Here is a 13,512-nt window from a genome sequence, read left to right as displayed (position 1 = left end):
GCGCAAGGGAAGCCGAAGAATGCATATAACTGAGTAAAAGGTTCTTGACAAAGTGGCGTAAATTGGTGAATTTACACAGGCGCATACACACAGACACACAAACCCAGATGATACAAGAGTCAAACTGCTCAGAGCACAAGCGATAATGATAAGGACCCGTATTCCACCAGCACATGGGTGTTTCTTTAAAGAGAATCGGTGTATGAATCTAAAAGATAATATATAGGGACAGTTGTCGAATGGATAAATTAAAAGGTTGACCCTAAGCTGACCCTAAGGGTATAGAAAGTGTATAGAGGCACTTTCAGGAGGTCTGTTATCGACAGTTGTGCCTTTTAATCTGTTAGTTATCTTCCGAAAGACGAAGGTAAGGACTGTAAATCCCTTGTTTTGCCGCTATTATTTTCCCTCTCCTGTGAGATGATAAAAAGCGGTGAAGCTGAAGAATTTAAGAAGCTGGAAGTAGAGAATATTTAGCATTTTTTCCTTTGTATTCCCAATCCTTTTATACTCTTCAGTGCTACCTCGTATTTCGATAAACAGCTCCGTATTTCCCACCTCTGCTCTTCGGCTTTCCATCAAGGCCGTAGAGGAGCAGGGGAGTCGCGATTCGGCAGCGGATTCTCGTCTGATTCTGTTTACGGGGTGTTTTTCTAAGCAAAATCTGTGAGTTTGGGGATGGCAAGGGGTGGGGGTTCGAAGTAAATTAAAAACTGAAGGTCTGACAAAAAAAGAGGGAGGGAATGAGAGATGTTGATGGAGGGAACGAGTGGAGCCAATTAGTGAAAGGAAGAGAAGGGAAAGGTAATTAGGGATAGAAAGGAAGGAGACTTTAAAATGGAAGTTTGATGTTTCAGAGAGATTTAAGGAGAGAGTGGTGGAGATGAAGCGACAAAGAAATTGAAACCAAACATGGCGATAAAGCATGGAGCCACTGGAATCCAGTGATATAAAAAAAATAGGAGGGGGTAGATTGGCTTATAAGGAGAAGAAGGAGACAGACAATGAGGCGAGAAGCGCAGCCGAGCAGAAGATGTTGAGTTTACAAATTGCGAGAAATGGTTGCAAAGAGAGATTCTGGGCATGAACATGATTTTTATTGGATTTTTTTAATGTGTGTTTTCTTTTGCCTTTGTTTTGGGGGTCATTGATGTTGTTTGGCAACCCCAGAGTGTGTCCAGTGCCAAGAGGATCAATTTGAAATTCACCATGAACAAACTCCAGAGGAAGGAATCTCATGAGGGAAGGGATGGGAAAAGTTTGCACATGTGTGTGTGTGCTTGACTATGAAAAGGTTTGTTTATATGTATTTCTCTGTATAACGCCTGTGCATGCACGGATCTACACTCCAGTGTGCAGTCTTTATACATGTGTGTGTGTTGAGTTAGTGAAGGAATGCACATTTGATTGAGTACAGACTGCACATAAATCTGGCCTTTAACTGTACACAGATAGACAAAACTGACCCCGACCCCAGAATGTCAACCTTCTGTCCATCTGGCCTGTGTTCCCCCCATCCTTTATATCAGTAAGGCGATGCATGGCTTTCCCCCTGGCATCCACTGGTGTGTTTATGTTTTTTTGTATATGTGTGGCTGAGGACAAAATTGCCACCAGGTACAGTGCAGCCGAATAGTTTAAAACAATGGAAAAAGCAAACAGCTCTCTGATTTTTGGCTCGGATGCTTCCTTTCTGTCATCAGAGCCACATTGAGGCTCCAGCTCAGCCTCTGCCACGTTAGCTGGAAGACAACAAGCGTACAAGACAAGGCAGAGGATCCGTTTTTCATTTAGTGGCTCCAGGATGTGGATTTCAGTGAGCACATATCGATAATTTGTGAACTTGTTGATGTTGGCAGTGACGCCCACGCTCACAGTGTCTGATGAGGGCTGTAAGACTGAGCTGGAGCTTGAATTTGTTCTGCATTCATATAATGTCGGCAGGCTGGGATGGACAGGAAACGCTGGGGGCGGCTGCGGCTCAGGAGGTAGAGCCGGTCGTCCTAATAAGAAGGGAAAGAAACGTTTCTTGGGAAAGATACCCATCCCCAATTTGATGCATCCATCTGTGTTTGAGCTCGACGAAGTGCTTAAAGTTAATAGAGTAAAGTGTATGAATGGGTGAATGTGGCTTTTAGTATAAGCGCGCATAGAAGAGGTCGGTAAGGCTAGAATAGCTTTTACTATTTGTTCCATTTTTGCAGTGTTATTTTATTATGTTTTTGTGGTGTTATTATTTGTAGTGCTGTCCTAACAAATGGAAACAGTATGATTTTAGTTTACTTTTGCTTAATTAATTCTATTAGTGTTCGTATTAGGATTATTTAGAAGTCCCTGCCAATGGAGGAATTACATCTAAGCAATTGTTCCCAGATGTTAGCGGACTATGTTGTTGTTGTTTTTTTGAGCTGTCAAAAGTTTCTGATATCTCTGACTCAGAATCACAATCATTGGCTCACATGAATAGTATTTGCAGGGTCTGCTGCCTGGTCTGATCATGACGTGAGTCCGGTCATTTTAGCAAATATTGAACAGATTATATCGGGATATCTTTCTTAAAGTCTGGAGAGAAAAAAAGCATACTAAAAATCAGTCACGGAGCTGAAATATAACCTCAATATTCCAATCACGGATTGCAGCAAAGTGGAAAATATCTGGAAACATCAGTTATTTCTGTCCCTAGTGATGTTTGATATTGTCCTCTGGTGGAGTAGAGGAATTCTTCACAGCGACTAGATACAAATAATGTGTGACGAGTGAGGAAATTAGCATCCATCTCTGGATTTTGGTTCAGGAAAACATGGCTTGGGTTTGCAAAAGGTTAAATCTTGTACTGTACACACAGCACTTATATGTATGTATGCACATGACAACATCCGATCCTATCCAATCAGCATTACACAGGAAATAATAAACATCATGAATCTAGAGCTGATTTACAACATCTTCCATGTACTTAGGTTTCATCTCTGTTTCAGACCTCTTTCAAGTGGTTAGAGCGATGGAGGGCAACCTTTTTTGGCACCCGAGTGAGTTTTTCCTGGACCAGACTGGAGAGATTTTCTTGCACATGGTTTTCCCACAATACCAAATTCTGTTTAAGTGCTTGTTTAAAACCTCAAATGGTGATGCATGCTGGGAAAGATGAAATACCAGTCCTCTCAGATGGAAGCGACACAACACCCACAAACACTGGGTCACTGGTTTACCAAAACAGCGTCTGGAGTGTAAAATGTCAAATGTCCTTTTATCCTTGAACACATCCTTGCGCCCTAACATTCAACTCTGAACCCTGACCCCGTGTTGGTGTTTAATTCTGAACTATCTGGAGCGCACAAGCTCTGCTGCCAGAACCTCACGTTCAGCTCTGCTCTGCAGATGGCAACCAGACTCCAGAGCGCCAGAACTGACTTTACACCGGCGAACAAACTGAAGATAAAAAATATGATCTGTTGCAAATAAAGGAGCCCCCCCCCCCCCCCCCCCCCAACCCACCTCACCCCATGTGTGCATATGTGTAACTCTAATAGGTACACGTGTGTAGACTCACACAAACAACTGCGTGGAAGCAGGTCACGGTCGGCCGTTGTAGGGAACTCCTGTGTTGCTGTAATGCAATCCTCCCATGGAGAATGTTCTGGTTTCAACCCTGCCCTGCGGAGTGTGCTTCCACTGCCAGGTACACAGACACAGCCCCAAGCCTACAGGGCTCGCCTTGAAGTCAGGCTATATGCCGACTATACTGCCGTTACTCAATCTAATATTATATAATGACAACATGGCTTTCGGTTTGAGTTATCTGAGTTTACTTGTACAAAAGAGCGGTTGTTTTTAGCGGCAGCAGAGGCCGCTTTAAGACATGTCAGTGCTCAATCAAAACAACAAGAGCCTTTCACGTCTGGCAATCATCTCCAAGCATGTGGCTGCAGACAAAAGGAAACGGTTTGGAACAGTTTGGGTTGATTTTTGCCAAGAAGATTTTTCCTCCTTCATCCCAGACTCCTTTTTTCGGTACCTGTTTATTCCCTTTGAAAATGACCCCTCACTGCACACTGTGAGCCCTTGTTTTCTTCAAGCTTGTTTACTTCAAGAGTCAACGATGTTGTGTTGGTTTCGGGGTGTTTTGATGCTAATGGGGGATGTTCAGTGGGAGGAGCCAGCTGCTTGATGAGCTCCAAATGTTTAGCCGTTGCTGAAAGATGCTTAGTGCCTCTGACAGGTGACGAGGAGTGAGGAGGAGGCTTGGCTGAGAAGGGTTGCCCTGGATGACTAACTTCAAGGTGTGTGTGGGAGTTGCCATGGGCTCAGAAAATAGTCTGGGAAAATGCCTTGATGTAGTCGGCAACTTGGGGGTCAACGGGTAGGGGAAGAGTCACCTGGTGTGAAAGAGTCTTGTTTAATCAAGCAGTTAGGGCGTTGTTTGCTTAGATTTTGCCCTGTCACTCAAAGCATGACACACATTTTTAATCCTGTTTTAATTTGAAACTGTCTGTCATCTGCTATTAAGTGAGGCTATAGTAGAAGCAGTTGCCATGTCACAGTGCTTTTTTAAAAATGAATCAAATTAAGTAACATAATTAATCCTACTTGTTGCTGTATTCTAGTGGTTTGTTTTTGTTTCCGATTTTTGGGTGAGTCATAACTAATCACTTACTTATTATAGAGAGCTAAATCTCTTCCTCAGTGCAGTTATTTCTGGGATGCTTTTGCATATCACTCAGTTTCAACCCAACCCTGTGTGGGAGTGCATACTGATATGGCAAATATGGTGAGTCAGAGAAGGAAAAAAAGGTGTTGACTATTTAAAACCGAAATCATTTATTTATTTATTCTATTTTATTTATACCCAAGTGAACGCTAGGGGTAAATGTTCTGCAGGGTATTGAAGCAATTCCCTCAATTCTCAAGTCTCATATTAGTCCTGTGGGGCCCCCGTAGTGAAATATCAAAGGGAGAGAGAAAAGGGAAATTGAGGAGCAGGCGAGCTAATCAGGGTTAATTGTCTGCTGTTATTCCGACCTAAGGCATGCGAGAGATAAGATCGCTGAGAGGAGAAAATGAGGATAAAGGTATGACAGGGAAGATAGGAACGCTGGAGAAGAGTGTGACTAATCTAGAAGCAGAAAGGGATTGCACTGGTCAAACAACAGGAGGCTTGAGGTGTGTCTAAGACAGAGGAGATTGAGCATAAGAGAGAAAGCGGACGCACACATGAACACACACACACACATTGTGCAATGCATATTTCACACCTGTTGAGCAGCAGCACGGTTTGCCCATAATTACAAGCATGAATCACGGCCTGCCGTCCGGGTGTCAGGAGGATGGAGGGGGGGGGAGAGGATGATGGAGAGCAGAAATGAAAAGAGGAAATGTTTGCAGGGCTCCAATGAAAGGCTGAAGCAGTGCTGAGAGAGTGAGTTAGCGAGCAAAGGAGAAAGTGTGAAAGTGTCCAGAGAGAGAGCGCATGGGACGCAGAGAAGTGGACGTACATGAAGTTCCTTAATGTTGAAAATCACCTTTCAGCTCCAATTTTCCAATTTTCTCAGTTTGAAACCAGAGACAGGGGCACTGAAAGGTTTCCGCTCTTACAAATACACTGCCGCCCCCCCCCCTCTCTCTCACACACACACACACACACACACACACACACACACACACACACACACACACACACACACACACAATCATTGTATACACTCTCAGCAATGCGAATTTAATCCACATATATAATTACGGCTACAAACATTCTCACAAACACTCACACAGTAACATGAAACACCTACACAAACACTCTGAAACCTAAACAAGAAGTCCACAGCAAACATACAACCCATACAAACACATTAATGTTTGTGATTGTAAAGAAAGCCACATGCCTTTGTTTTCGGGGTTATCGGTCAGGAATGAACGCGTGTGTGCGAGAGTGTGTGCACGTTCAGGCGACTGCTGTCCTGACAGACTGCTGCATTGAACATAGGAGCCATTTGTCTGACTGTCTGAAGCTATTAAACAAGGTTTTATTTGAAGCCAGAGTAAACCTCCGACAGCCAGAAACCTCTAAAATTAGATTGGAAACGGAAAAAGCTTTATTGGCAGTGTCAGATGACTCTGACCTGGCAAAATGTAAACAGACAAGGCCATCGTCATAGAGACAAAGGAATAAACTGGAATATTGCAAAAAAAATTCCTATAAACAGTGTGATGCGACCGGAGAAAAGCTAGGAAACTGTTGCTGGAGGTGATTTTCTTTTTTTCTGTTTTTTTTTTTGCTTGTTGAGCTCCCTATCATCAAAATTCATTTAAAAACTCATCATCCAAGTTAAATAATGACAACACATCTTAGAAAATAAATTTCACCTCTCTGTTTTTACGGCAAATACCTCTACAGCGTGAGCTATTTAACGCTTGGACACCCAAGACGTGAAAGTCATTAAAGACACATCTCACAGTGTTTTCTTTGTTTCTCCATAGTCGAGCACCAGCTCGTCTTGCTATTGGCCGCTGCCATGGCCACCGCCGGGGATGCTCTCCACAACCTGGCCAGCGAGAGGAGTTCAATACAGAGCACCTATGAGCTCACCAAGTACCTGGAGTATCAGCTGAAAGAGATCAAAGACGTATATGTGAGTAGTTTTGTGATATGTTCAGTCTTTTACCAAAATGTCTGCATCAGAGAAAAAAAGTAAATAATTTTCAAATAGGAATGCATATGCATGAAATACACAGGAATAAATGAGAATGCTTAAGCAAAACAGCTCAAAACTCACAAATGCACTATTTATCATAAGAATGTATTTAACAGTGACGATGAATATGATCCTTCACAACAATGAAAACGATAGATAGTTAGTGAACATCTAGCAGATAAAGAGCCACATATCTGTTATGGTTCCTTATGAAATTATGGTGAAATTACATGTCATTAAACAGGCACTTTAGCCATTTGCAGTAACTTGCTTGCAGTTAATGTTCATATTCACACTGTGGACGTTTGTGTAGTTAACAACTGAAACTACACACAATTTTTGGCCAGAAAGTCCAGAAAGTCCTCAATATGGACAAAAACACTGGGCCAACTACACATTACATCAACAGAAGCAACTCAGGCTATGGAAACTGATGCCATGAAGCACCAGGTGCACAATTTTTGTACTGATTTTAATGTCAGAGGAGATTCAGAGCTCTGCATTTATTTACTCAGCAGAGCTTTGGTGACTTTTACATGTGATCCGCCTCATCACTTGGACATCCCCCTCTGTAACGTCACCTGTGGTAATGGGACTAAAAACACGTCAATTCAAAGATTAAGAGCTGTGGCTAAATGCTTTTGCCCACAGAGTGTATAAGGCAAGGACTAGTTCCCAAAGGGAAGCCTGATGGATGTTATATAGATAGCCACAGATGGCATTTCTCCACTTTCCCATGAATAAAGGAGTATTTCTTTTCTTATACTTGTAAACAAGTACAGCTCTTTGCAATAAATTAAACTGATTGACATTTAGCTGACATGTGGCTTTTTGGTAATATATTATAATGTCTTTCTCTCAGCAAAATAATTAATGAAGTAGCTTTTTCTTTTTACCAGTTTCTCCCTCGGGCGATTTTGCTAGCTGAGCTGCTCCCTGTGTGAATTAAATTTTTGGTTTGTAAACCACTTCAAAGTAACTTTCCCAACACTGCCAGGCCAAAGATAAGAAAAATAATAAACGTAACAGATAATGAGAACTGGGAACAGTAGCTTATTTTGAGTTTAGTTTTAAAATGGCTACAGTTGGGGTATATCTAAGCTCCGTGGGGAGCTGATTCCAGCTGTGGGCAGCAGGATGGCTAAAAGCCATTTCACCATGTTTGGTTTGAGTTGACCAATCCCTGCAGACTTGAGAGACCGTGCAGGCTTGTGCTCAGTAAACATATTTGTGATATTTTTTGGACAACACATTGGGACTTAAGGTGAATTCTATATTTAATTGACAAACAGTGCAAGGATACAAGAAACTGGAGTTATGTGTGATCTTGTTGGTGTATCTCTGTTACATTTTGAAGACTGTCTAACATATACTACAGCAGTACACCTGACAAGAAAACAGAGCATGAAGGAGCTTTAATGCATCTCCCTCTTTTTTATTGCCAAACATAATTACTTCTGTCTTCATGTAGTTGAAGGATGTTTTATTGCATTCAGTTGTTTACCTTCTCATGGTACATGGTACATGGCACGTTTGTGTGACTAGTCATATGGTGAGATTGAAGCAACCCTGTTGGACTCTATACATCATGGAGACCCCTTCATATTCATCATTATTAATACTAACTCTATACCCTGCTTTTTAAATATGATCTTGACTAACTAAAGAACACTTCTGAAAGCACTTCCCACTACTTCTGTCTATATAGATGTAATTCCTGATGAACAGTATCAGATCCAAAAATAAGATCTAAGTAAAGTGATCTATCTAGGGTGTACCCCTCCTCTCGCCCTATGGTAGCTGGGACCAGCCCCCCCCCCCCCCCCCCCCCCCCAACCACCACCCTGACCCTGAAAAGCATCAGCAGAAGAGAATAGATGGATGTTATAGGCAGATAGTAGTGCAGGCGGATGTGGCTGAGGAGGCAGAACGGGTTTTCTACTCATTGGAGGCTTAGTGGTTCAATCCCCAATTTAATTCTGCATATTGAAGTACTCTTGAATTTGTAAAAACACTTCTTTACTTGTTTTCTGACTCCTGAATGCTGACAGGACTGCAGCTGAAAGTCAAAAACTGTCTTACATTATGTAGAAACACCTTAATTTAAGCAAGATGTTACTATAAAAAGGTTTGGGTATTTATATTAAACAATGAGGCAGTGATGCTGATAAGTCTATTAACTTGCATAGGGTGAATTTTACCAGCTTTCCTTTCTGGCTTTAAATGGGCTGCAATTATATCACACTTCTCCGACCCTAATGCGTGAAGCACTAGAGTGTATTAAGAACAGTGCTTTTTAATTCTACAGCGCTTTTAATATTATAGTTTTGTATTCATTGGTAGAATATGTCATTCTGCTGTAACTTTGTCTGCTTGTCACTGGACATGTGCCGCAGATGATGCCTCTCATATGCGAACAGGCTCATGAAGAACCATTTAGCAGAAAACCTCCTACATTTGAAGAAACACAACCAAAAAAAATAAAATAATCATGCTGGTTGTTTTTTTGCATGTTACTTGCTGAGATCTGGGACTTTGTCAAGACAAGAAACAGAAACTGCTATTTCAGATCAGACAGGTTTTTACTCAAACCCTCCGGTTAGCCGAACTATTTGGAAACTAATTTGGAGGAGAAAACAAAGCCAAACTGCAAAACAATTGTCAGTCCTCACAGTTTAGTGGGTGACTTTCCCGCTCAGCCTTTGTACAGTGTATTTGCATAAACTGTGCACTGTTTTTCTGTGTAGCACCATGGTATTCGCCTTCCTTTTAGTTAAAAAGGAGGCCCCCTAAAGCACTCAAATAGAGTGGCTCTTGACTTTTTTTTTTCTCACCCTGACAAGTTTAGCTTTATAGCAGTGAAGATATTGAAATTGTTATGATGAATGATTGCCCAATTTGTAATAAACTATAATAAATCTTCTCCTTTCCTCTTCTCATTTGTCCTCCAGCTGACCTATCTTGGCCCTCCATTTAATGACAAAGACTTCTCCCCTCCGCGGCCCAACAGCACAGCTCTGACACTGCCGAGTGCTGCCACTCGAGTGGACCAGTGGCACCGCCTGGAGAACAAAGCACGACTGGCCCAGAACCAAAAGGCCTACTCTGTCCTTCTAGGAGCTGTCAGGGAGCTGGCCCGCTCAACCCTCTGCCCCTCACTCAAGACCTCCCTCCTGCACTTCTGCATGGGTCTGGATGGACTTCTGGGTTCAATATCTGCACTGATGACCGCGCTCGGTGACACAAATCCTACACAAACTCCAAACATGAGAGGTAACGCTGGTGAGCTGCAGTATTTGCAGACAGGGACAGGAGGTGGCCGACCAGCTCCGCTCATGAGCCAGAACCTGTACAGATCGAGAGCCGGATCTAGATCGGTGTCTGGTCAGCGTAGTGGCCAAAGAAGAAGTGGGGCAAAGTTAGTCAGAGGAGTTAAGGAAGATGGTGTCACTAAGGAGCTGACAGAAAAAAGAAGAGGAAAAGAGGCAAGGAGAGCAGAGGCAGCCAGAGGAAGGAGTAGCGGATCGAGGGAGAGGGCAAGGGGAGAAAGACGGAGAAGAGAGAAGAGGGAAGAGCCAGAGAGAGGAAATTGGGCAGCCAGTGCAAAAAACGCAGCAGGAAAGGAGGAAGAGGAGAGATGGGTGAGGAGGAGAAGGCTGTTAAGTATAGCTGAGGATGGAGAGGAACAGGAGAGGCAGTTCGAACCCGGGTTTGAAGTGTCATATGTGGACACAAAAGGCTTGGGATCTCTTCAACAACAAACAGAAAACCAACAAGGAACCAACGACCATCAATACAGCTACAATCTGAACGCACATCATCCAGACACGCTCAGAGCGGAGGATGGATTCATTCTAGAGGGGAGCAGAGGGTCAGAGGAAGAGGAGGACAAGCAAGCATACGCAGATGCTACCTCCTCTTCCTCCAGTGGATATCTGAAGCAGCGTCGGCCTCCTCGCTCCCTCCTCTCCCCGACTCTCGAACCTCCTCTGTCCACACTCTCCCTCCTCTACCAATTCGGAGCAGGCAAGGAGCACACCCTCCTCCCCCAGCCTGTCCCTCTATCTTTACAAAGGGGCACCTCCCTACTCTCGCCTCCCTTGAATCCGCTCTTCACCTCCTCCTACACCTCCGCCTCCTCTTCCTCCCCCTCATCTTCCCTGCTGCCGGCACGGACGACAATGAACGACTTTACCAGGAAGGTGGAGGGTTTCTGGATACTGCGAGAGCTTCAGAGCTGGCTGTGGCGATCGGCGAAGGACTTTAACTGCCTCAAGAAGAAGCTCCGAGGCTGAGGCACTGATAAGACTTACACGCACGCTCACAAACACACACAGACACACAAAAGTGCAGTATATCGGGAATTATTTGCACAAAATCTGAGTGGAATCAAACCGACGGATTTAACAGACAAAAGCACATAAACACATGCATTCATACCGTACTGGAATAAGTGAATGAAGGACTGTTTGGCAGGTCACCAGAAGTGCTAATGGAATATAAGACACACAAAGCCAACACATTACCAGCACTGTCACCCGCCTAATGCACATAGCTGCTCATTGAGTGAGACACACTGAGGCTGGGCTGAGTTACCGGACTTCACGGCTCATAGATCAACAGAAATACCACTGTAGGTGGTTAGACACACACATGCAGACGAGGGCAGACTGAGTGACAGGCGGTGAGACAGACAGTGCCTCCATTGAGTGAAAACTGATTCAGTGACCCCCAGATGTGTGAATCAGCAAACATTCATTTTCTCTAAAGGAAGAAGGGAAAAATTCTGAATGGGCAAAAGACAAAAGGGGAGGAAAAATGGCCGGAGGGATGATGGGGGCGCAGAGGAGGAGAGAAAGAGGCAGAAAAGGAGAGGAAGCTGAGTCAGTGGGATGACTCTGGAAATAACCAGCAGAGCGGTACTGCTGCGTAATCACAAGTCAACTGGTCAGTTACAGTAACCCTACAAGAGCGCTACACATACTGCCCGGACACATACGCACACACACACGCTAATTATTGTGGTGTTTCCTGCCTTAACACACCATTCACTTTTATCCCGTCAATTCAGCTCTTCACATATTTCACTTCACAGCAAGAGATGTTAATAACATTTGAGACAAAGCAAAGAAATACTTCCACACTACACTGCAGTGGAAAATATACTGTGTTGCTTCCTTACAGGAAGCTTGATGAGAACATCTAAACCACTGTCAGATTTGTACAATAATATGATTCTAGAGCCAGCCTTCAGTCAGCTTTCTTAAGCATAAAAACAGGGTAAAGAAATCTACTAACCTGCAACTCTAAGGCTCACATTTGAATACACATTTTTAATGTCTATTTTTTTAAGCCCAGGTAAATATGTAAAATCACCAAGTTGCAAACCAGCAAAGCCTACACGTGGTCTCAAAGTCTTGAATAAAATGTTGCATAACTTCAGCATCCATGTAATGCCACAAATTGTAATTTGTATATGTATTTTATATCAAACGAGACTTAATTTAGTATCAACATTTTGTCCCTGTTCTCAACTTTCATTTATGCTTCTAATGTCTTGTCCCATAGCTATAGCAACTGATTGTGCTTTCTCAAACGCAAACAGAAAAAGACTTAAAAGTGGACCCATTATGCTTGTCTTTATTTTATTTTATTTATTTTCATACATGGATGTCTGTGCAAAAGTCTTGCACCACCCCTTACTTCTTTATATTTTGCTTCCAAGAACGCAGCTTTTGTGATTTTTATAGTGGTCTCAAGCTTCCTGGCTTTTTAAAGGTCTTTCAGATTTTTCCTTTGCACATTGGAGGAAGCTGAAGAAGTGGAGGATAAAAAAGAAGTGGTGGAAAGGCTAAAAACTAGAAGATAAACAGTCATGCCCTTAAGAAATAGATGAAATGAAGCAAAGACCCAACACAGGACCTGAGGGCTGCATCTAAAAAAAACACAACGTGAAACACTATCATGGATTGGCCTCCTCAGAGTCTGGACCTCAACATTACTGAAGCAGCGTGGGATCATCTCGACAGAGAACAGAACAAAAGTCAATCATGAATGTCCTTCAAGAAGCCTGGAGAACTATTCCTAAAGACAACTTAAAGAAATGACAAGAAAGCTTGTCAACAGAGTTCAGGCTGTGTTGAAAAACAAGGGCTGTCACACCAAACTAGAAAAGTATATAAAGAAATGAGGGGCGGCTCAAAACCTTTGCACATTACTGTCCAGTTTTAGACATTTTTTTCCTGTGATGTCATTGACGGCAGATATTCCTGTTCTGTTCAAACCTTCCATTTGCAAAAGGCATCCAATCAGAAGAAAATGGGCTTAAAGAAGAAAGGAGCTAAAACAGCTGGCTTCAAACTGCAGAGTCCAAATAAAATATGTACTTTTAAATGAGCATAATAGGTCCACTTTTTGAGTATCTGAGCTACAGATACAGGATTTTTTTTTTCAGAACTGGAGATATGGGCTTGGTTGTGTTTTTGCTACAGATTTCTGGTGACTGATTGTAGTGACAACATCGTGAAGCAAGTTGGAAAACTGCTCTGTAATCTCATTTTCAGTGCCAAAATGATGAACTTTTTTTCCCCTTAAACTTACTTTACATTCCTAAATACCAAAAAAGCAGACGTGGAGGTTAACAGATGGCTTTTTCCCCCCCAGAATAAATGTTATGTGTTTGCAATGTGCCTTAGATGATATGGCTAAAGGTTATGGATCATATCTATACTATTTATTGAACAAGATGTTTATTTATTTTTCTCCAGTGTGAAAATACTGTGTTGTAACTTGAGAGAGAATAAATACTAGCTTTTGTACAGAG

The 13,512-nt window shown here is 42.7% G+C and overlaps 1 protein-coding gene across 3 annotated transcripts in view; it reads left to right on the top strand.

Moving 5' to 3' along the window:
• The window catches only part of clcf1 (cardiotrophin-like cytokine factor 1), an 18,644-nt gene extending 5,132 nt beyond the window's left edge, over positions 1-13,512 (top strand). For 2 of the 3 annotated variants that reach the window (XM_086315514.1, XM_086315523.1), the window contains 2 exons: positions 6,475-6,626; positions 9,641-13,512. In XM_086315514.1, the coding sequence (XP_086171640.1) occupies positions 6,475-6,626; positions 9,641-10,984 (1,496 nt within the window). In that variant the 3' untranslated portion in view covers positions 10,985-13,512. Of the gene's footprint in view, positions 1-1,170; positions 1,295-6,474; positions 6,627-9,640 lie in introns of all 3 variants that reach the window. The other variant, XM_086257703.1, reaches the window with a different exon arrangement.

Source organism: Aulonocara sp. 'chitande type north' Nkhata Bay, linkage group LG2 (genome assembly GCF_057382095.1).
Source record: "Aulonocara sp. 'chitande type north' Nkhata Bay isolate Kocher_YH1m ecotype deep benthic linkage group LG2, A_spYH_male_GT1.1, whole genome shotgun sequence".
Classification (NCBI taxonomy): Eukaryota; Metazoa; Chordata; class Actinopteri; order Cichliformes; family Cichlidae; genus Aulonocara; species Aulonocara sp. 'chitande type north' Nkhata Bay.
The sequence above is the reverse complement of the archived record's forward strand: the minus strand, read 5'-3'. Positions and strand labels throughout refer to the sequence as shown.